This window comes from Panthera tigris, chromosome C1 (assembly GCF_018350195.1).
Source record: "Panthera tigris isolate Pti1 chromosome C1, P.tigris_Pti1_mat1.1, whole genome shotgun sequence".
Taxonomy (NCBI): Eukaryota; Metazoa; Chordata; class Mammalia; order Carnivora; family Felidae; genus Panthera; species Panthera tigris.
Window position 1 is genome coordinate 165,146,254 of NC_056667.1, and position 22,870 is coordinate 165,169,123.

The following is a 22,870-nucleotide window of genomic DNA, read 5'->3' on the forward strand; positions in this document are numbered from 1 at the left end:
ATGCTGTGCTATAGTATGAATTGTTGAGGTGTGAACTAAAAGCCTTTAAAATTAAGTGAGACTAATTAGAATGATTCATCATATTCTAGGAAAATTAATATAGATATAAGATGTTCTTTGTTTTTAAAACATACCTGTTATTTTTACTCCTTCTTTTGTTTCTGCTGGTACACCAACACCAAACTCATTTTCTCCAGAGACTCGGAAGTAGTAAATTGCCCCTTCTTGTAAGTTGGTAACTTTGTAGGAGAGGCGGTTACAGTTGTTGGTCACAGAGACCCATGCTTTCTTACTGGCCTCACGTTTTTCTATGTGGTAATTCTTCACTGGTGCTCCACCATCGTTTTCCGGAACATCCCAGGATAACACTGCAGACTCTTTGGTTATATCATGTACAGTAATATTGGTTGGAGGACCAGGAGAATCTAAAACTTTGACAACTAAAGTCAGTGAAGCAGCGTTCAAAATATTCTGAATTGTTAATGTGTATTTTCCAGAATCACTTCTGTTGGCATTTTCAATAGTAAGTGATGTGCGAGAGTCTGTGGAATCAATATAAGCTCTAGTGCGGAGGTCAGTGTCTGGCTTACTCCACAAGACACTAGGTACTGGTCTTCCTCGGAAAGGTACAGTCATGGTAAATGAGGAACCAGCCTTGACAATCAAGGTCTTCTTCATTTCACTGTCAAGTTCAAATACAGGTTCTTCTTCTCTTTCTTTTGCTATTTGGGGATCAGAGCTATCACTGGGATCACTAGCACCAACCTTATTGATAGATCTTACTCTGAACACATATTCAGCTCCTGTTGTTAGTCCACCTATGGTATATTCTGTGCCTCTTAAGTTCTGAATGGCAGTTTCCCATTCAGTCTCATCAGATTTTTTGTATTCTACAGTGTATCCAGTTACTGGGGCCCCACCATCAAACAAGGGCTTAACCCAGCTAATAGTTATATTTGTCTTGCCTGAGTCCACAATTCTGGGTTTGGATGGAGGAGATGGTAAGAACACTGGATCTTCTGCCCGAATTAAGGGAGAGGGTTCACTTGGAAGGCTCAGGCCAGCAGCATTTTCTGCATAAACCCGGTACTCATATTCACATCCTTCCCGAAGTCCAGTTGATTTCACTCTCAGATCATAAACTGGTTTTTTGTTTACACGCACCCATCGTAGGCTGTTTTTCTCTCGCCTTTCAATTATATATCCAGAGATTTCACTGCCTCCATCACTCTCAGGTCTTGACCAGCAAAGTGTCATGAACTCTTTGGTCACAGACGTAATTTCCAAAGATGTGGGTGGACTTGGAACTGTAAATGGATCTAGTGCCTTTACTGCCACACTCTCTAAGGGCTCACCAACACCATATTTATTAACGCCTGTTACTCTAAAGATGTATTCATTGCCTTTGAGTAACTTGGTTACTTTACAGGATGTTGTCCTTAATTCTCCTTCACATATTGTCCATGCGAGGTGGCTCGTTTCACGTTTTTCTACAATGTAATAGTCGATGTCTGCACCACCATTTTCTTGGGGCGGTCCCCAGGAAAGAGAGCATTTCTCAGCTGTGAGGCCAGTTATTTCAAGTGGTCCTGCTGGTGGGCCAGGCTTATCGAGTACCTTGCAATTAATTGCCATAGACCGAGTTCCTGCAACATTCTTTAGTGTTAGTACATACTGCCCAGTGTCTCGTCTGACACAGTCTTTCACTGTTAACAGAGTATCATAGTCCGTTGAGACAATTTCTGTTCTTGCTCTTTCTTCAATTTCTACACCATCCTTGGCCCAGGAAATTACTGGCAGAGGTCGCCCTGCAATGTCTGCATGTATCTTAAGGACCTCTCCAGCTTTGACAACAATAACATCTCGGAACTTGACATCCATCATAATTCTTGGAGCCTCAACATCGTCTTTAACTGTAATAGGTCCAGTGGATTCAGATGGTTCACTAATGGAGTCAGCAGCATTCTTTGCAAAAACCCGGAATTCATAACGCTGATCTTCAGTAAGTTCAGTTACTTCAAAGTATGTTTCTTGTATGTTAGTAAAATTGCACTTCAGCCACCGGCCATCAGGTAGTTCTCTACGTTCGACAATGTATCCTGTGATCTTAGCTCCACCATCATAATGTGGTTTAGACCATTTAAGTGACACTGATTTTCTTGTGATATTTGTGACTTCAGGTTGTCCAGGAGGGTCACAAGGATCTCTTGCAGGGACTGGCTCACAAGACTTACTGCATTTACCAATTCCAGCAATATTCTCAGCATATACACGATACTCATACATCAGTCCTTCATCAAGGCCAGAGACTTTCATTTGAGTATCAGTGATGAGGATTTTATTTGCTTTTGACCAAAGAATACTGCTTCTCTCTTTATATTCAAGGTGATAGCCAATTACTTGACTTCCTCCATCATTTACTGGCACTTGCCAGGTTACAACCATGGTAGATTTTGTGGCATGTACAACTTTAGGAGTACCAGGAGGACCTGGGGGGCTGAATGGATACTCTGCAACAACAGGTGAAGATTCACTGTAGGAACTCTTGCCATAGCGGTTTTCTGCACAAACACGGAACTGATACTCACTTCCTGTTGTCAGACGAACTATTTTAATGGATGTTCTTGCAACTGCTTGTGAGACTGTGTGCCATGTTGTAGAAGTGGTTTCTCTCTTTTCAACGATGTAATTGCTAATTTGGCAGCCACCGTCATAGTCTGGAGGAGTCCAAGAAATTGTTACATTGTCACAGCTAACTTCATCAATATGTACAGGTCCTGGAGGTCCTGGTCTGTCAAGGACAATTACAGTAATAGGAACTGTTATGGATCCAGCACTGTTTGAAACACATAATTCATAAGTTCCAACATCTTCCCTTGAAGCTTCCTTAATAGATAGTGATGTTACAGTCTTTGAAGAAGAAACATTGACCCTCGTGGTTTCTTTAAGAATCTGACCATCTTTTTTCCAGCTTACAGTAGCTTGAGGTCTTCCTTTAAACGGAACATCAATCTTAAGTTGGTCTCTAGCCTTTACATTGAAAGTGTTGAAAGGAAGCTCAACTGAGGGCTTTATTTCAATATCCCTTGCAATTACTGGCACTCCAAGTTGTCTTGGATCACTTCGTCCCTTTTCATTAACTGCAGCTACCCTGAAGGTATACTCTTCTCCAGCAGTTAGCCCAGATATAGTTGCTTCTAGAGTCTTGACTTGTGTGCAGATGCTCCATTTTTCACTCCCTTTAGTCTGCATTTCAACTACATAACCAGTAATTTTGCTGCCACCATCACTTTCTGGTTTCTCCCACTTAATTGTAGCTGTGTTACGAGTCACATCGACAAGAGTTACTCTTCCAGGTGGGAGGGGTGGTTCAGAAACTTTAACAGGTTCAGCTGTTTCAGCTGGCAAACCAATCCCGTATTCATTGGAAGCCAAGACTCGGAAGTAGTAAGAACATCCTTCTTGTAGATTTTCAATTTTGAAAGAATTCTTAGTGCAATTGTTTGTAACAGTAGCATATGCTTTTCTTGTAGTTTCCCGTTTTTCAACAATGTAGTTTGTAATCTTAGCCCCACCATCAATAAGTGGTGGTTCCCAAGACAACATCACCGAGTCTTTCTTTACCTCTCTTACATTCAAATTCACAGGGGCACTGGGCGAGTCAAGAACTCTGACGTTAACAAAAGCTGTTTTGGAGCCACTGTTATTTTCTAGTGTCAGATTATACCGACCGCTATCAAATCTGGTAACGTTATCAATTACCAACATTGTGTACGAGCTGGTCACCTCAATCTGGGCCCTCTCAGTGAGAACGCCTTCGGCCTTTTCCCATTTAACTTCAGGCTCTGGTCGACCTTTGATTGTGACAAATAAGCGTAAAGTAGTACTTGCACGCAGAACGACCACCTTTCTGAGATCAGCATCAAGTTCTATTTCTGGTGGCTCTAGCCTCTCTTTAGCAACAACTGAGCCAGGTATAGTTGCAGGTTCACCTACACCTTCAGAATTGATGGCACAAATACGGAAGTTATATTCAGTATTTTCTTTAAGCTTGGTCACTGTGAACTGCTTTCCTTGTAATCCTGTTGGTGGAGTGCAAATTGTCCATTCATCTGCCGCATCCTCTTTGACCTCAACAACATAGCCCTTGACAGGTGCGCCACCATCATAAATTGGCTTATTCCATGCCAGGGAGACAGAAGATCTGGAAGTATCTGTTACTTTTGGATTACTTGGTGGACCTGGTGGATACAAAGCATCACACGCACGATAGAAAACAGATGGCTCACTAGGTTCACCCACACCAGCTGCATTTTCAGCAGCAACTCTGAACTCATAGGAATGACCTTCGGTAAGGCCAGTTACTCTGAGTCGGAGATCTGTTAGTGTTTTCTTGTTGCACTTGGTCCATCTAATACCTTCCTTATCTCGTTTTTCAAGAATGTAGCCCTCAATTTCAGCACCTCCGTCATCCACTGGGCGTGCCCATGTTACTACCATAGAGTCTTTGGTGATTGCTGAGGCTTCAGGTGGTGAAGGAGGACCTGGTGGTTTATAAGGATTACAGGCTATGACAGGCTCAGATTCCAAAGGCTCTCCAATTCCATATTTATTCACAGCCATGACACGGAAAATGTACTCATTACCAGGAAGAAGTTTAGTGACTTTGTAGTTAAGGGCCTGTACCTCAGTTGAAACCTGGGTCCAGGAGAGTCTGCTTGTTTCTCTCTTTTCAATGATGTAATGTGAAATACTAGCACCACCATCTTGTAAAGGTGGGTTCCATGCCAGGTAACATTTCTCAGCAGTCACTCCAGAAACTTTCAGAGGTCCTTCAGGGGGCCCTGGCCTGTCAAGTACCTTTACGGTAATTGGGATAGACTTCGTACCACCAACATTGCTGAGTTTCAGAATATATTGTCCTCCGTCAGTACGTATGCAGTCTTTGACAACAAGAGTGGTTCTCTGAATAGTAGACTTAATTTCCATCCTAGCAGCTGTTTCTTCAAGCTCTCTTCCATCTTTTGACCAAACAATATCAGGTATAGGTTTGCCGCGGATATCAGCTTCAAGGACAAAAGTCTCTCCTGCATGAACAACGATTACATCTTTATATTTTGGATCCATCGAGGCATTTGGTGCATCAATTTCATCTCTTGCAGTGATGGCACCAGTGCTTTCAGACGGTTCACTTAAGTTGCCAGCTGCATTTCTTGCAATTACTCTAAATTCATATCTTTGGTCTTCTACAAGTCCACTCACTGTAAATTCAGTTTCTAATACATTGGTAAAGCTGGCTTTCATCCAGCGGCCATCAGGTAGATCTTTCTTCTCTACAATATAACCTGTTATTTTGCTACCACCATCATAGGCAGGTTTCTTCCATTTCAGTGTGACATTGTTTCTTGTAATAACAATGGCTTCAGGGCGACCAGGCGGGTCACATGGATCACGAGCGACAAAGCATTCTGACACTTTGCTAGGTTTGCCAATGCCAACAATATTTTCAGCAGAAACTCTGAACTCATACTCAAGGCCTTCATCAAGCCCAGTTGTTTTGAATTTGGTGTCTTGAATGAGAGTCTTATTTAATTTGACCCATAAAATGCTGTTCTTTTCTTTCTGTTCAAGATGGTAGCCAATAACTTTGCTACCTCCATCATTAACTGGCTCATGCCACTGCACAACCATTTGATCTCTTGAAATTGATGTCACAAAAGGAGTTCCAGGTGGTCCAGGTTCTTTAAATGGATATTGTACAATAACCGGTTTAGAATCCAGAGGGGCACTTTTTCCATACCTGTTTTCTGCAAAAATTCTAAACTGGTATTCAGTGCCTGTTTTCAGTTTGGTTACTTTTATCGTTGTTCTTGCAACTGTTGCTGATACTATATGCCAAGTGGTGGTAGTTGTATCTCGCTTCTCTACAATGTAGTTGCTTATTTGGCAGCCACCAGTATAGGCTGGAGGTTCCCAAGATATGACCACAAAGTCTGCACTAACTTCATCAAACCTAACTGGTCCAACTGGAGGTCCAGGCTTTTCCAAAACAATAATGCTGAGATTTTCTGTTGCTGTACCTGCACTATTTGTTGCTGTTACAGTATATTTTCCAAAGTCATCTTTGTTACTCTCTTTAATGTGCAAAATAGTTGAAGTAGCTGTTTCCTCAACATTTACTCTTGTTGTCTGTTTAAGAGGTTCACCATCTTTGACCCATGAAATTGTAGGTCTTGGTCGGCCGATAACTGGAATTTCAATTTTAAGATCTTCCCCAGCTTGGACACTGTATGTGTTAAATGGTAACTTAAAACTAGGCTGTATAGTCAAGTCCTTGGCTATCACAGGAACACCAAGCACTCTTGGATCGCTTTTTCCTTTCTCGTTGTAAGCCTTGACACGGAACTGATATTCTTGTCCAGAGCTCAAACTAGTAACAACTGCGTTACAGACTTTGGATTCAGCCACAACACTCCATTTTTCTGTTCCTTTAGGCTGCATTTCAACAACATACCCCAAGACTCTGCTACCACCGTCATGTTCAGGTTTCTCCCACATCAACGAGGCACTGGTCTGGGACACATCAGTGAGTGTAACTTTTCCTGGTGGGGAAGGAGGTTCAGCAGCTTTCACAGCATCAACAGTTTCCACTGGAACACCAACTCCAAATTCATTTTCAGCCATAACTCTAAAGTAATAAATGGCTCCTTCTGTAAGATTCTCAACTTTAAAGCTTGTTTTACCGCATTTATTACTCACATTAGCATAGGCTTTTCTGGTTGACTCACGTTTGTCAATAACATAGTTCTTGACCTTTGAACCCCCATCGATGACGGGTGGTTCCCATACCAGAAGGACAGAATCTTTTTTCACTTCTTTGACTGTCAAATTCTGTGGTGGTCCTGGGGTGTCAAGAACTTTCACAGTTACAAAAGCAGATTTAGATCCGCTGCTGTTTTCCAGCTTGAGAATGTATTTTCCAGCATCATTTCTATCACAGTTATCTATTGATAGTTGGGTATAGTTTACTCCCTTTTCAATTTGGACCTTATCTGTGAATTCACCTTCCTCTCGAGACCAGGTGATTTCGGGTGTTGGGCGACCTTTGAATGGAATGTGAATTCTGGCAGATCCACCAGCTCTTACAACGATTCCTTTCCTTAATTCAGAGTCAAGGTCAAGTTCAGGTGCTTCAAGTTTATCTTCTGGCTTCACAGTACCAGGAACTGATGTGGCCTCACCTAAACCAACTTTATTGAGGGCACAGACGCGTATTTTATACTCTTGGTGCTCAATGAGTTTTGCAATTTCAAATCGAGTGACTCTCAGGCCAGTCTGTGGAGTAACTATTTGCCATTCTTCCTCATCTGCTTTACAGATTTCTACTACATATCCTAAGATCTCACTGCCACCATCATAGATGGGCTTACCCCAGGCAAGTGTAATTGAATTTTTAGTGGTGTCTACAATGTGTGCATTTGTGGGTGGGCCAGGTTTGAACACAGGATCGCAAGCCTTGTAATAAACTGTAGCTGGACTTGGTTCTCCAACTCCAGCAGCATTTTCTGCAGAGACTCTGAATTCGTACTCGTGATCTTCTGTTAATCCCGTTACTCTCAGACGCAAATCTGTAATGCGGCGTTTGTTACATTTTATCCACCTAATGCCACTTCTGTCTCTTTTCTCTACAATGTAACCAATAATCTCACTTCCACCATCACTATCTGGACGGTTCCAACAGACGGTCATGGAATCCTTGGCAATGTTTGTGACTTCCAAGCTTTTCGGTGGTCCAGGAAGCACAAATGGATTTTTCATTAGTACTGGTGCAGATTCCAAAGGCTCTCCAACACCGTATTTGTTGACAGCCATTATACGGAAAACATATTCATTCCCTTCTAGGAGTTTGGTAACTTTCAGAGAATTGGTCACAACTTCCGAAGCAACAACAGTCCAGGCAAGTCGACTCGTTTCTCTCTTTTCAACAACATAGTGAGAAATGTCACTGCCACCATCTTGAAGTGGTGGAGACCATGTTAAAGAGCATTTTTCAGAAGTGACTCCAGTAACCTGGACTGGCCCTTCTGGAGGTCCTGGTCTATCTAATACTTTCACATTTACTGGGAATGACTTAGAACCTGCAACATTGGAAGCTCTTAAAATATACTGTCCACCATCAATTCTAATGGCATCCTTTATAATAAGTAAAGCCTTGAAATCTGTGTTCTTTATTTCACATCTGGCAGATTCTTCAACTTCCTTATCTCCTCGTAACCACTCAATGGTAGGTAGGGGCTTTCCATGGACGTCAGCCTCAAGCCTGAATGTTTCTCCAGCATTTACCACAATCGTGTCTCTGAATTTTGGATCCATTGAAATTCTTGGGAGTTCAACCTCATCCTTGGCAGTTATTGGTCCGGTACTGTCAGAAGGTTTACTTATTGCCCCAGCGGCATTCTTTGCAATGACTCTGAACTCATACCTTTGATCTTCAGTAAGACCTGACACAGTAAATTGAGTTTCAATGACATTTGTGAAGCTGGCTTTCATCCAGCGACCCTCCGGCAAATCACGTTTCTCTACAATGTAACCTGTAATCATACTTCCACCATCATATGCAGGTTTGGTCCATTGTAAAGTGATTTCATTTCTTTTAACCATTATTGCTTCTGGGGTTCCTGGTGGGTCACAGGGATCTCTGGCTACATAGCATTCAGAATTCTTGCTTGCTTTGCCTACTCCAACAATATTTTCAGCATAAACTCTGAATTCATATTCAATGCCCTCTTCCAGATTGAGTGCTTTAAACTGGGTGTCATGAATAATAGTTTTGTTGACTTTTGTCCATAAAATACTATTTCTTTCCTTTCTCTCAAGGTGGTAACCTATGACTGGGCTCCCACCATTATTGATTGGTTCATGCCACTGAATGACCATAGAGTCTTTGGAAATGGCTGTGGCAAATGGTGTGCCCGGGGGGCCTGGTTCTTTGTAGGGATATTGAGCTACAATTGGATCAGACTCCAAGGCAAAGCTTTGTCCATATCTGTTTTCAGCAAAGATTCTGAATTGGTATTCTGTACCAGTTTTCAGTTTGGTCACTTTGAGTGTGGTTCTGGCAACAGTAGCAGAAACTGTATCCCATACTGTGGTGGTTGTGTCTCTTTTCTGAACAATGTAGTTGGTGATCTGGCAGCCCCCTGTATATACTGGGGGATTCCAAGATAGTGTAATACTTTCAGCACTGACTTCATCAAATTTAACAGGTCCTTTTGGAGGATCAGGTTTATCTAGAGTTGTAATTTCAATGGATGCTGTTTTCTGACCCACAACATTAGCAACTGTGATTCCATAATGTCCACCATCATCCTTATGAGTTTCTTTAATACTGAGTATAGTGAGGTCAGGTGAGTCCGTGACATTGACTCTTGTAGTCTGCTTCAGTGGAAGATCATCTTTAGTCCAGGTAATGGTTGGCTTAGGACGTCCAGCAATTGGCACTTCTATTTTCAAGTCTTGGCCAACCTGTACACTGTAATTGTTGAATGCAGGTCTTACATCTGGCTCAATGACCAGATCTTTGGCAACTATTGGAACTGCAAGGGACCTAGGATCACTTCTTCCCTTTTCATTTACAGCAACAACTCTAAAGAGATATTCTTCTCCCTGAGTTAGGTTAGTAATTACTGCTTCAAGGGACTTGACACGAGCACACTCTGACCATTTCTCACTGTGTTTAGCTTGCATTTCCACAATATACTGAATGATTTTGCTGCCACCGTCATGTTCAGGCTTTGTCCAACTCAAAGAAACACTGTTTCTGGTGACATCATCCACAGTTATTTTTCCTGGAGGTTGTGGGACTTCTGCAACCTTAACTGGATCAGTAGTGTGGGCAGGAAGGCCAATACCATACTCGTTCTCAGCTGTGACTCTAAAGTAGTAACTGCATCCTTCTTGGAGTTGATCAATCTTCCAAGAATTCTTATGGCAATTTGTTACAACTGCAGCATATGATTTTCTTGTGGCTTCACGTTTCTCAACAATGTAATTTTTAATTTTGGATCCTCCATCCAAAAGAGGAGGTTCCCAGGTAATAGATACTGAGTCTTTAGTGATTTCTGTGACTTTCAGATTAACAGGTGGACTTGGTGTATCCAGGACTCTCACAGTAACAAAGGCAGACTTTGTTCCACTGCTGTTTTCTAACGTGAGAGTATATTTTCCACTATCGTATCGGTTGACGTTGTCAAGAACAAGAGAGGTGAAACTGCTAGTGACATCAATTATAGCTGCATCTCGGATTTCACCATCCATCTTCCCCCATTTAACTTCTGGCGTGGGACGACCTTTAATAGGAACAAATAGCCTTAAGGAGCCACCTGCCCTTATATTTATAATTTTCCTTAGTTCTAGGTCAAGCTCGATGTCTGGGGCTTCCAATTTTTCTTCAACCATAACAGGTCCAGGGACATCAGCATGTTCTCCAACTCCAGCTTTATTAATAGCACAGATACGGAAGTTGTATTCATGCTTTTCCAACAGCTTTTCTACTTCTATATTTGTTTTATTGATTCCAGTTGGTGGAGTGCACATTGTCCATTCACCAACACTCACATCACATTTTTCAACAATGTATCCTTGGATTTCACAGCCACCATCATATATTGGTTTGCTCCAAGAAAGGAAGACAGAAGATCTGGTAACATCCACAACCTTGGGATTGTTTGGAGGTCCTGGTTTATAAATAGGATCACAAGCCTTTTGGTAAGCAGAAGGTGGGCTTGGTTCACTAAGTCCAGCAGCATTCTCAGCTGAGACTCTGAATTCATAATCGTGATTTTCTATGAGTCCAGTTACTCTCAGGCGCAATTCTCCAATCAGGCGTTTGTGGCACCTTGTCCATCTAATGCCCTCCTTATCCCGTTTTTCAAGAACATATCCAAGAATCTCACTGCCACCATCAGATGCTGGTCTTTCCCATACAACAGTCATTGAGTCCTTGGTCACTGTTGTGATTTCTGGGGCCTTTGGCGCATCTGGCACTACAAACGGATTCTTGGCAATTACTGGTTCAGATTCAAGAGGTTCGCCAACACCGTATTTGTTTACAGCCATTATACGGAAAACATATTCGTTGCCTTCAAGAAGCTTAGTAATCTTATGGCTGAGAGTTTGCACATTGGCATCAACCAGAGTCCAAACTAAGCGGCTGGTTTCTCTCCTTTCCACGATATAATTTATGATGTCACTCCCACCATCCTGTAGCGGGGGTTTCCAAGCTAGTGTGCATTTTTCTGCTGTCACTCCTGATACAACAACAGGTCCTTCAGGTGGCCCTGGCCTATCAAGAACTTTGACGTTTACAGTAACTGATCTCTCCCCGGCGACATTTTTGGCCTTTAGTATATAATTTCCACTGTCAACGCGTACTGCGTCCTTTACGCTGAGACTGGTGGCAAAGTCCGTGCTCTTTATTTCTAACCGGGCTGTATCTGAAAGCTCCTGATCACCTTTTACCCACTGAATGGTTGGTATCGGTTTGCCATAAATATCTGCATCAACCCTGAATGACTCGCCAGCATGAACCACAATCGTGTCTTTGTATTTTGGATCCATACTTATCCGTGGTGGCTCTACCTCATCCCTTGCCGTTATTGCCCCTGTGCTTTCTGAAGGCTCACTGAACACTCCTGCAGCATTTCGAGCTATGACCCGGAACTCATATCTATGATCTTCAACTAGGCCAGTTACTTCAAACTGAGTGTCAATGACATTTGTAAAACTGGCCTTCATCCAACGACCCTCAGGCAATTCTTTCTTCTCAACAATATAACCAGTGATCTTGCTTCCACCATCATAAGTGGGTTTCTTCCACTGGAGAGTCACAGAATTTCGCGTGACAATAATTGCCTCTGGCCGTCCTGGTGGGTCGCATGGGTCACGAGCTACATAGCATTCTGACACCTTGCTTGGCTTGCCGATGCCCACGATGTTCTCTGCGGAGACTCTAAATTCATATTCAATGCCTTCATCGAGGCCAGTTGTTTTAAACTTGGTTTGAGGAATAGGTGTTTTATTCAACTTCACCCAGAGGATACTATTTCTTTCCTTGCGTTCTAGATGATAGCCGATGACTTTGCTACCTCCATCACTGACTGGCTCATTCCATTGTACTTCCATGCTGTCCTTGGAGGAGAGTGTTACAAATGGTGTGCCTGGTGGACCAGGAACTTTGAATGGATACTGGGCTACAACAGGCTCTGAATTGAGGTAGGTACTCTTTCCATATCTGTTTTCAGCTGCAATCCTAAACTGATATTCACATCCAGTCTTTAATCTGGAAGCCTTTATTGTTGTCCTTGCAACAGTAGCTGACACAATTTGCCAGGTGGTTGTGGAAGTGTCCCGTTTTTCTACAATGTAATTATTGATAGAACTCCCACCATCATACTTAGGTGGGCCCCAGGAAAGAGTAATACTATCAGCTGTCACTTCATCCATTTTAACTGGTCCAGTTGGAGGCCCTGGTTTGTCAAGAACAATAATATTAAGGGTTTCAGTAGCTTCACCAGCCGAGTTTGTCAACTTAACTGTGTAATGTCCAACATCTTCTCGGCAGGCTTCCTTTATTGTCAGTAGTGAATTATTTTCCGTGCTCTCTGCATTTACTCTAGTTGTCTGCTTCAGTGGTACATCATCTTTATGCCACGTAACAGCAGGTGTAGGGCGTCCAATGAATGGAACATCAACTTTTAGGTCTTCACCTGCCAGTACAGTGAAAGTATTGAACAGGAGTTTGAAGGCCGGTGGGATGACAAGATCTTTGGCAATCACTGGCACACTCAGTTGTCTAGGATCACTGATACCCTTTTCATTCTGAGCTGAAACACGGAAAGAGTATTCTTCACCCTGAATTAATCCAGTTATAGTGGCTTCGGTGACTTTGACTGTGGCACATGTGGCCCATTTGTCACTACCTTTGCTCTGCATCTCAACAATGTAGCCTAGAATTCGGCTGCCTCCATCATGCTCTGGTTTTTCCCAAGAGAGTGACACGCTATTTCTGGTGACATCCATCAAAGTTATTTTTCCTGGAGGAAGGGGTCGTTCTGATGCTTTCACAGATTCTGCAGTTTCAGCAGGCAGCCCGATGCCATATTCATTTTCAGCAAGAACCCTGAAATAGTAACTACACCCTTCTTGAAGCTGGTCTACCTTCCAGGAAGTCTTGTGGCAATTTGTTGCAACAGTTGAATATGCTTTTCTTGTTGATTCCCTCTTTTCAACAATATAGTTCTTTATTTTTGAACCACCATCAAGGAGGGGAGGCTCCCATGTCAATGTGACAGATGTCTTAGTGACCTCCTTTACCTTAAGATCCTGTGGAGGGCCTGGTGTATCTAGTACTCTAACGTTGACAAATGCAGACTTGCTGCCTGAGCTGTTTTCTATAGTTAGTATGTATTTGCCACTGTCGAATCTGTTTACATTTCCAACAATGAGCAGGGTGTAAGAGCTTGTGGATTCAATGCTAGCTTTATCTAAAGATTCTCCATGTTCCCGGGTCCACTTCACCTCAGGTGCAGGCCTTCCTTTGATTGGAACAAAAAGTCTCAGGGTACAACAAGCCCTTATGGTAACAACTTTGCGCAGGTCAGCATCCAGCTCAATCTCTGGAGGTAGCATCCTATCTTCAGCCTTTGGAGTTCCAGGAACAAGTGCAGGTTCTCCCATTCCTTCAGAATTCATGGCATAGATTCGGATTTTATATTCCTGATTCTCTTTGAGGTTGGTGATGGTGTAAGAAGTTGCCTTGAGCCCAGCTGGTGGAGTGACAATCTGCCATTCATCTTCCTCTGGCAGGGCAATCTCAACAATATACCCAGTGATTTCTGAGCCACCATCGTAGATTGGTTTATTCCAAGCAATTGAAATGGATGATCTGCTTGTATCTAGGACACGTGGGTTACCTGGTGGGCCGGGCTTAAACACAGCATCACAAGCTTTATAAAATGGACTGGCAGAACTTGGTGCACTAATTCCAGCAGCATTTTCAGCCATAATCCTGAACTCATATTCGTGTCCTTCTGTCAGTCCAGACACTTTATATCTTAAATCTGTAAGAGTTTTTTTGTTGCATTTAACCCAGCGTTGCCCAGCTTTATCATGTCGTTCTACAATATAATTGATGATTTCACTTCCACCATCAGAGTCAGGATGTCCCCAGCAGACAACCATTGAATCTTTAGTAATAGCTGTAACTTCAGGGTTTTTGGGTGGATCAGGGGGTCCATAAGGGTTTACTGCAAGCACAGGCTCTGATTCCAGTGGTTCTCCTACTCCATATTTATTTACAGCCATGACGCGGAATATGTATTCATTGCCTTTCAAAAGTTTAGTGACCTTTAGTTTGGTCACTTGGACTTCGGAGGCTACATTTGTCCATGCCAATCTGCTGGTTTCACGTTTCTGAACTATGTAATGATCAATTTTGGCACCTCCATCATCCAGTGGAGGCAGCCATGACAACACACATTTTTCTGATGTCACTTCGGATACAGTTAAAGGTCTTTCAGGTGGGCCTGGTCTATCAAGAACTTTGACATTGAAAATATGCTTAGCAAAACCACCAGGATTAGTTGCTGTAAGGGTATAGGCACCACTGTCTCTTCTTGATGAATCCTTGTTTACCAGATTAGTTGAGAAATCTGCAATTCTTATTTCTAACTTTGCTGTGCCTTCAAGCTCCTTTCCATCTTTGGTCCATTCCATTGTTGGAGGTGGGCGACCTGAGACATCAGCTTCTAGCTTGAATGTTTCACCTGCTTTTAATATAACTGTGTCTTTAAATTTAACATCCACCATTATCTTTGGTGCTTCCACATCATCCCTGCACGTGATAGCATCTGATGGCTCAGATGGTGGACTAATAGCACCAGCAGCATTTTTAGCAATGACACGGAATTCATAGGCAGCATCTTCTGTTAGGCCGCTGACTGTAAATTCATTCTCCAAAATGTTGCTGAAGTTGGCTTTCAGCCACCGTCCATTGGGAAGGTCTCTCTTTTCAACTATATAACTAGTAATTTTAAAGCCTCCAGTATATTCAGGCTTAGCCCATTTAAGTGTCACTGTGTGTCTGGTAATATTTAGAGGAACTGGTTTCCCAGGTGGGTCAATGGGATCTAAAGCAAGCATGGGTTCAGATGGCTTGCTTGGCTTGCTTTTGCCTGCCATGTTTTCTGCGATCACTCGGAATTCATAAGCAATACCATCTGTAAGTCCACTTGATTTGAAAATGTTGCCTGGTACTAATGCTTTGCTCACAGTCTGCCAGAGAATACCGTTTCGTTCTTTTCTTTCAATGTGATATCCTAAAATAGGGCTTCCACCATCAGTAAGAGGTTCATGCCAGCTAATTGTTATTGAATCCTTGGTAACCGCCGTCACCTGAGGGGTCCCGGGAGGCCCAGGAACCTTAAATGGATAGCTGGCAACTACAGATGCTGAGGTGATGGGTGGTCCAACTCCATATCTATTTTGAGCTTTTACCCGGAATTGATACTCCACTCCAGTAGTAAGGTGAGTGGCTTTATAGGTAGTGCGTATAACGGTGGTGGCTAACTCAACCCACGTAGTACTGTCAGTCTGTCGCATTTCTACTATATAGTTGCTTATTGGTACACCTCCATCATTCTCAGGTGGGTCCCAAGAGAAGGTTACAAAATCAGATGAAACTTCATCAAATTTGATTGGTCCAGTAGGTGGCCCTGGGATATCATGGACTTGAATGGTGATGGTATCACCAACCTCTCCTACAATGTTTCTTGCTGTTAATGGATAGGGCCCACTATCACTTCTTACACACTCATTGATATTTAAGATGGTTGAAGTTGCTGTATTTTCAACATTAACTCTCTGTGTCTGTTTAAGAATTTGGTCTCCTTTTTTCCACGTAACTGTGGGCTTTGGTCGACCAAGCACTGGAATTTCAACTTTGATGTTGTCACCGGCTCTGGCAATGACTAATTTCTGATAAATGCCACGGAGATCCAATTCTGGAAGCGATGTCTGCTCCTTAACAATGACAGGTCTGCTTTCTCTAGGCGCACTTCTTCCTGCACTGTTCACTGCCATCACTTGGAAGGTGTATTCTTCCCCTTCGGTTAGATTCTTCACAACACATTCTAACCCTTTCACAGTTGTGATATGGGTCCATTGGTCAGAGCCTTTTCTCTGGGCTTCAATCACATAGCCAGTGATCTTACTGCCACCGTCGTGCTTTGGTTTAGGCCATGCTAGGCTGACTGTGCTCTTAGTTATGTCCATAATGTTAAGACTGTCAGGTGGTGATGGTGCTTCGGAGGCTTTTACAGGTTCTGTTGTTTCTGCTGGCTCACCAATTCCATATTCATTTTCTGCCATCACTCTGAAGAAGTATTCACATCCTTCAGTCAAGCCAGTAACTTTATATGTGCATTTATGGCACTTAGTGGTGGCTGTGGAGTAAGATTTCCGTGTTGCTTCTCGTTTTTCCACAATATAATTTGTTATACGTGAGCCCCCATCTATCAGAGGGAGGTCCCAGTGGAGGGTGACACTGTCCTTTGTGATGTCCGTAGGCCTTAGGTTAAGGACAGGTCCTGGGGTATCCAAGACTCTGACATTAACGAAGCCACTTTTCTTCCCAGCAGGGTTTTCAATGGTCATGACAAATTTACCAGTGTCGTATCTGTTACATTCTGGTATAATCAAAAGAGTAAATGATTCCGTATTCTCAATGTTAGCTCGGTTTTTAAGGTTGATACCATCTTTGGTCCATGTCACTTCAGGAGCAGGACGACCTTTAATTGGGACGAATATTCTAATGCTGAGTCCTGCTCTAACAACAAGTGTTCTTCGAAGCTCAGCATCTAGTTCAAAATCAGGAGCCATTTCCCGTTCTACAATTTCAACATCTGGAATCACTGCTGGCTCCCCAATACCTGCATCATTGATGGCTCTGATTCTAAAATTGTATTTTTCTTTAGTCTGAAGATCAGAGACAACAAATTGAGTGATTCGGAGAGCAGTTCCTGTTGTGTCTTTTATCCAGGCCTCATCTCCTACTTTTTGATGCTCTACAACATAACCAGTGATTTCAAGTCCTCCATCATAATGAGGCTTGCCCCAGGCCAAAGAAGCAGATTTCTTGGTAGTATCAGTGATGTGTGGATTTGAAGGTGGGCCTGGGGGATCTGAAATAGAAACAAAGACACAAAAATGTATATTAAGAGTTTAGCTTTTGGATAACTTCTATGAAATATTGGTACTCCCACATGAGTGATGTTGAAAAAAAATAAATACTAACATGCTACATCTTTCATTAGAACAGGATTTGAAGCATCACTAGGTGGACCAATTCCTGCTTTGTTTTCTGCACTGACACGGAATTCGTAGGTATTTCCTTCTTGCAGTCCTGTTACTTTGCATCTGAGATCCGAAACTGGCATCTTTGTTGCTCTCACCCATCGCAAGCCTTTCTTTTCTCTCCTTTCAATGTGATATCCTGTGATTTCACTACCACCATCATCAGCTGGTCTTTTCCAGCTGACAGTGGCAGTGTTTTTAGTGACATTTGAAACCTCTGGTTTTCCAGGAGGGCCAGGGGGACCTGAAAAGAAAGTAAATTTATGAGAAATCCATGATTTCACAAACTGTGCTACAAATGTTAACAGGTCAGGTGTCTTATATGCTCTACATACCAAATCTGTCTACCATTTTGACAGGTTCAGACTGTACAGGTTCTCCTTTCCCATACTGGTTTACAGCTGAGACCCGGAAGACGTACTCATTTCCTTGGATAAGTTTGGTTGCCACATGCCTGCAAGACTGAATATCTTCAGCAACCACTGTCCACAAAAGTCGGCTGGTCTCTCTCTTTTCAAGAACATAGGACTTAATTGGTGAGCCACCATCTTCCAATGGAGGCGTCCACGTAAGTGTTGCTTTTTCAGCAGAAACATTACTGATTTCAATGGGACCTGGGGGGCCAGGTACATCGAGGACTGTTACCTTCACATGTTCTTCCTTTGTGCCAAAAGGATTGGTAGCAGTAATGGTATATTCACCAGCATCTTTTCTAGTGGCGTACTTGACAGTAAGCATGGAAGATGTTGGAGTCGAAGATATCTGAACGATATCTGATGGTCTAATGTCTTTTCCGGCCCTAGACCAATTTGACTTTGGAAGGGGCTTGCCAAGAATGCTAATGGCACTCAAAACAATGGTATCTCCTGCTTTAATTGTTAGCCCATCTTTTATTGTGGGATCAAGGACGATGGTTGGTGCCTCTGCAAAGAAAAAAAATACATTTTAATCAAAAAAGGAAGGCAGCTTGATTTGCCATTTTTTATATGTATAAAAGGTAAAATACACCTACCATATTCATCCTTGCAAATAATGGTTCCTGTACTTTCTGATGGGGCACTGATAGCACCTGCTGTATTCTTCGCTCTAACTCTGAATTCATATTTCCCACCTTCAACAAGGTCAGTTACGGTAAAGGCACAATCTGGGACATTAACATGGTTGGCTTTCGTCCAAGATTTAGAAGGTAGATCCCGCTTCTCCACTATATAGCCAGTCAACTTATGACCACCATCATATTTGGGTTCAGTCCAGATGAGGGTCACCGAATTCCTTGTTACATTAATAACCTCAGGTTTGCCAGGAGGATCTAAAACAAAGCAAAAGAGTCAGTCAAATACCGATGTTTTTTGTTTGTTTGTTTTGTTTTCATGCAGAAAAAACACACAGACTTTTCTTTGTATAGTGACTTACCAATTGGATCAAGTGCCACAACTGGCTCTGATGGCAGGCTTGGCTTGCCTACTCCCGCTAAGTTGATTGCCATAACTCGGAATTCATATTCAAGACCTTCAGTTAATCCAGTCACTTTGAAGTCTCTCATCCTAATGGGAGTCTTGTTAGCTCTCTTCCACAAAAGGCTGTTCCTTTCTTTGAACTCAATATGATATCCTACAAAAAAGACCAAGTGAATTTGTCAATTCAGGTAGAAAATACGAATGTCACCTGTGTTTTAAATATATGTTTTTGCCCAAATGGTTAATTTGTGGACATAATATGGAGTAAACAGTCATTCTTGCTGGTATCTACACTTTTATTACCCTAGGGCATAGGGCTATTCTCTCTTAGAATCTGTGTATTTATTGCATCTTCTGTTGAAAAATCCTAACTTACAAAAATAGATATCACTAAGAAAGCCTTTTCTTGTTAACTATTAGATTTTCATTGAAATCAAGTATTAGCTTAATTAATGCTTAATGTATGAATGTATAATATACTGAAAGGAAAAACATTATTATATATGCAGGTAGTGCTATAAATAAGGAACACACATTCAGCTTGTTTTCAGGGAGGAAGATGTGGAAGCAACATTAATGTACAAGCTGTGGGATAAGAGCAAATTAAATACCTGTAATTGGAGAGCCACCAGTTTTCCTGGGGTCAGTCCAAGTTAGAGATACTGAATCATGTCTGACGTCTACAATATTGGGAGGTGGGGGAGCATCAGGCACATCTAGGAAAAAGTAGATAATGCAAGATTTACAATATGGAACTTCCTCAAAAACATGTTTTGCTTTGTGTTTTCTGACTCTGAGACACTTACCAAATGGATGTTTAGCAACAATTGGCTCTGATTTCAGGCCTTCTCCTACACCATATTTATTTTCGGCACTGACCCTGAAGGTGTATTCCATGCCCTCATGAAGTCTGGTTACTCTAAAGGTAGTTTTCTGAACAGCTGAGGCACATGTCACCCACTTGTTGTTTACAGAATCTCTCTTCTCTAGGATATAGTTGGTGATTTCAGAACCTCCGTCATCTTTTGGAGGACCCCACTTTAAGGTCATGGCTTCTGCTGTGACTTCATCAAATTTGATTGGCCCGGTGGGGATGCCAGGCTTGCCAACAACTTTTATAGAGAGAGTTCCTTCCTTGGTGCCAGCAACATTCTTTAGTGTGATTGTATATTTTCCAGCATCAGATTTTTGGCAATCATATACCACAAGAGTTGTGTTAACGGCAGATGACTCAACACTGACTCTTGTGTCAGTTGCTAGAGGATCTTCCCCTTTCTTCCAGGATACAGATGGAACCGGCTTGCCTTTTATGGGGATCTTAAGACGGAAGTTGCTGTTTTCTTTTGCCAAGTAGCACAAGTCAGGTATATCCTTTAAGTCAAGGTCCGGAGCCACTGTAAAACAGCAGAGATAAATTATTGTTATTTTTCAGACCAGGCAATTAATTTTTTCAGATCATTATAATTTGTAAAGGGTGTTTATATAAGCCAGTGAGTAGGGCTCAAGCATGCACTTTTGATGACAATAAAGGGAAAATGAAGATGCATGGCTTACAAACATCATCCTTTGCCACAGCAGTGATTTCACTTGGGGTTCCTTCTCCATTTTCATTCTCAGCACTCACTCTGAAGGTATATTCCTTCCCTTCACTCAGATCTTTTGCAGAATATTGTAAGCTTAATGATTTCATAACACGTTGCCACTTATTATCTTCAGTCAGGAAATCCACTACATATCCGATAATTCGACTCCCACCATCACTGTGAGGCTTTTTCCAGCCTATGCTACAAGATGACTTGGTTACAGACCTCACTTTCAGGTCCACAACTGGTCCAGGGGTTTCTAAAGCAAAGAAAACATGATAAGTCTAAGCCGCAGATAACCATGGTAAGAGGTCACTCAAAATGATGGGGAAGTCGCTCATATGCTTACGGGAAGCTTTGACGGCATCACGTGTTTCACCAGGATCACCGATGCCATACTCATTTTCAGCAAACACCCTGAAGAAGTAGGATTTTCCCTCTTCCAAGTTAGATACTCTGAAGCTTGTTTTTGAGCACTCAGTTGTCACTGTTGACCAGGACTTCCTCTCCGCGTCACGTTTTTCTACCACATAGTTTATGATGGGACTTCCACCATCAACAATGGGAGGATCCCAAGTAATATAGGCAGAATCTTTGGATATTTCCTTAACAGTCACATTGACAGGTGGCCCAGGAGTATCTGGATAAAGAGTGGGTATATAAGAAAGGAATATGTAAAAAATACATAAGCTACATTTTTAGCATATGTTTTTTTTTTTTTTTCAAACAGACTTACCAAGCACTTTCACTACAATGGTATATTCCTTTTTACCACAGCTATTCTCCAGAGTCAAGATATATTTTCCTGCATCATATTTGTTCACATTTTCACAGCGCAAGAAAGTGTCAAAGTCCGTTGACTTTATATCAAGTCCAATCCTTTCTCTTAGATTGACGTTTGGTTTAGACCAAGTTATCTTTGGAGGTGGACGTCCTTTTACTGGTACATACAGTCTCATTGTAACTCCAGCACGTAATATGAGTGTTTTCCTCAAATCCGCGTCAAGTTCTCCCTCAGGTGGAACTGTTTAAAGTTAATAATTTAATGGTCAAACGTATTTCTAAGGACTAGCCTTATCATTCCTAAAATATGTTTCTTTCTCACAACTGATTTCTTGGTCTTTTTTTTTTTTTTTTAGTGTTTATTTATTTTTGAGACAGAGACAGAGCACAAATGGGGGAGGGGTAGAGAGAGAGGGAGACGCAGAATCTGAAGCAGGCTCCAGGCTCTGAACTGTCAGCACAGAGCCCGACGCAGGGCTTGAACTCACGGACCGTGAGATCATGACCTGAGCCAAAGTCGGATGCTTAACTGACTGAGCCACCCAGGCACCCCTGATTTCTTGGTCTTTAAAAAATCCTCAAAACTTTTATCAACTATTTCAGTACTCTATAGTTATTGTTGATCTTTCTATATTCTAATATCCTGTAGGCTAAATCAAGTTTTTCCTGGAGAACCTGTACTTTCTCTTCTCATGAACCTTCCATATTCTCAAACTCTCTCTATATTAAATGTAGATAATTGATTCTTGGCTCTCTTCCATTCTTGTTTTTCTCATCTATATTCAGTGAAGGCTCTCTGCTGTATACTCTGTCTTTATTTCATCATGGGAAGAAAAGTACATTGGGGGTGAAGTATAATACCAAGTAATTTAAAATAAAGGGAGAAATGGTTATGGGGAATAAGTGAATAGAAGAAATGGTAAGAAGGGAAATTAGGATGGAGAGGCTATGATTACATACTTATGAAGACAGGTGGATTAGAAGAGAAAAAACTTTTAGAATGATAAATAGCTCACTACTTAGTTAAAAAAATCTATTTTCAGAATAAAATTCCTATATTCCATATTCTTTTGAAGACATTAATTCTCACATAAATATGAAAAGGTTTTCAAAACCACAGATGAGCTTGCATTCCATTTGATCTGTATATGATACCATAAAGTACCAACACACCTCTCCTACGATGTAGTCCTAAAGATATCAACTCTAATGCTTCTAAAAACAAATCTACATAAGGGAGTTCTGTACTGCATTTTATAATATGACTGATGAGAAAAACTCTATGTATTTCTCCTGGTAATACTTACTTAAGATGTCCTTGGGACAGTGTTTGTCTGGCACATCACTGGGGTCACTGTATCCAATCTTATTAACAGCATACACACGGAACTGATATTCTGTGTTCTCCATTAGGCCGGTAACCTCAAAGCGGGTTTTCTGTAGCTTCTGTGGTAAATTGCACCTCACCCAGTTATCAGAGTCAGCTCGTTTTACTTCAACAAGGTAACCAATGATAGGGCTACCACCGTCATAGGCTGGCTTGCCCCAAGATAGACTCACAGAGCTACGGGTTGTATCATATACTTTAGGAAAAGCTGGTGGGCCAGGAGGATCTGAGGATAAATAATAGAAAAT

The 22,870-nt window shown here is 41.9% G+C and overlaps 1 protein-coding gene across 1 annotated transcript in view; it reads right to left on the reverse strand.

Moving 5' to 3' along the window:
* TTN (titin) overlaps positions 1–22,870 on the reverse strand; it is a 277,250-nt gene that overhangs the window by 34,032 nt on the left and 220,348 nt on the right. The window contains 11 exon segments of the mRNA XM_042994799.1: positions 135–17,240; positions 17,354–17,656; positions 17,748–18,335; positions 18,425–18,721; positions 18,826–19,023; positions 19,481–19,585; positions 19,676–20,263; positions 20,424–20,711; positions 20,802–21,092; positions 21,189–21,476; positions 22,543–22,848. Coding sequence (XP_042850733.1) covers positions 135–17,240; positions 17,354–17,656; positions 17,748–18,335; positions 18,425–18,721; positions 18,826–19,023; positions 19,481–19,585; positions 19,676–20,263; positions 20,424–20,711; positions 20,802–21,092; positions 21,189–21,476; positions 22,543–22,848 — 20,358 coding nt within the window.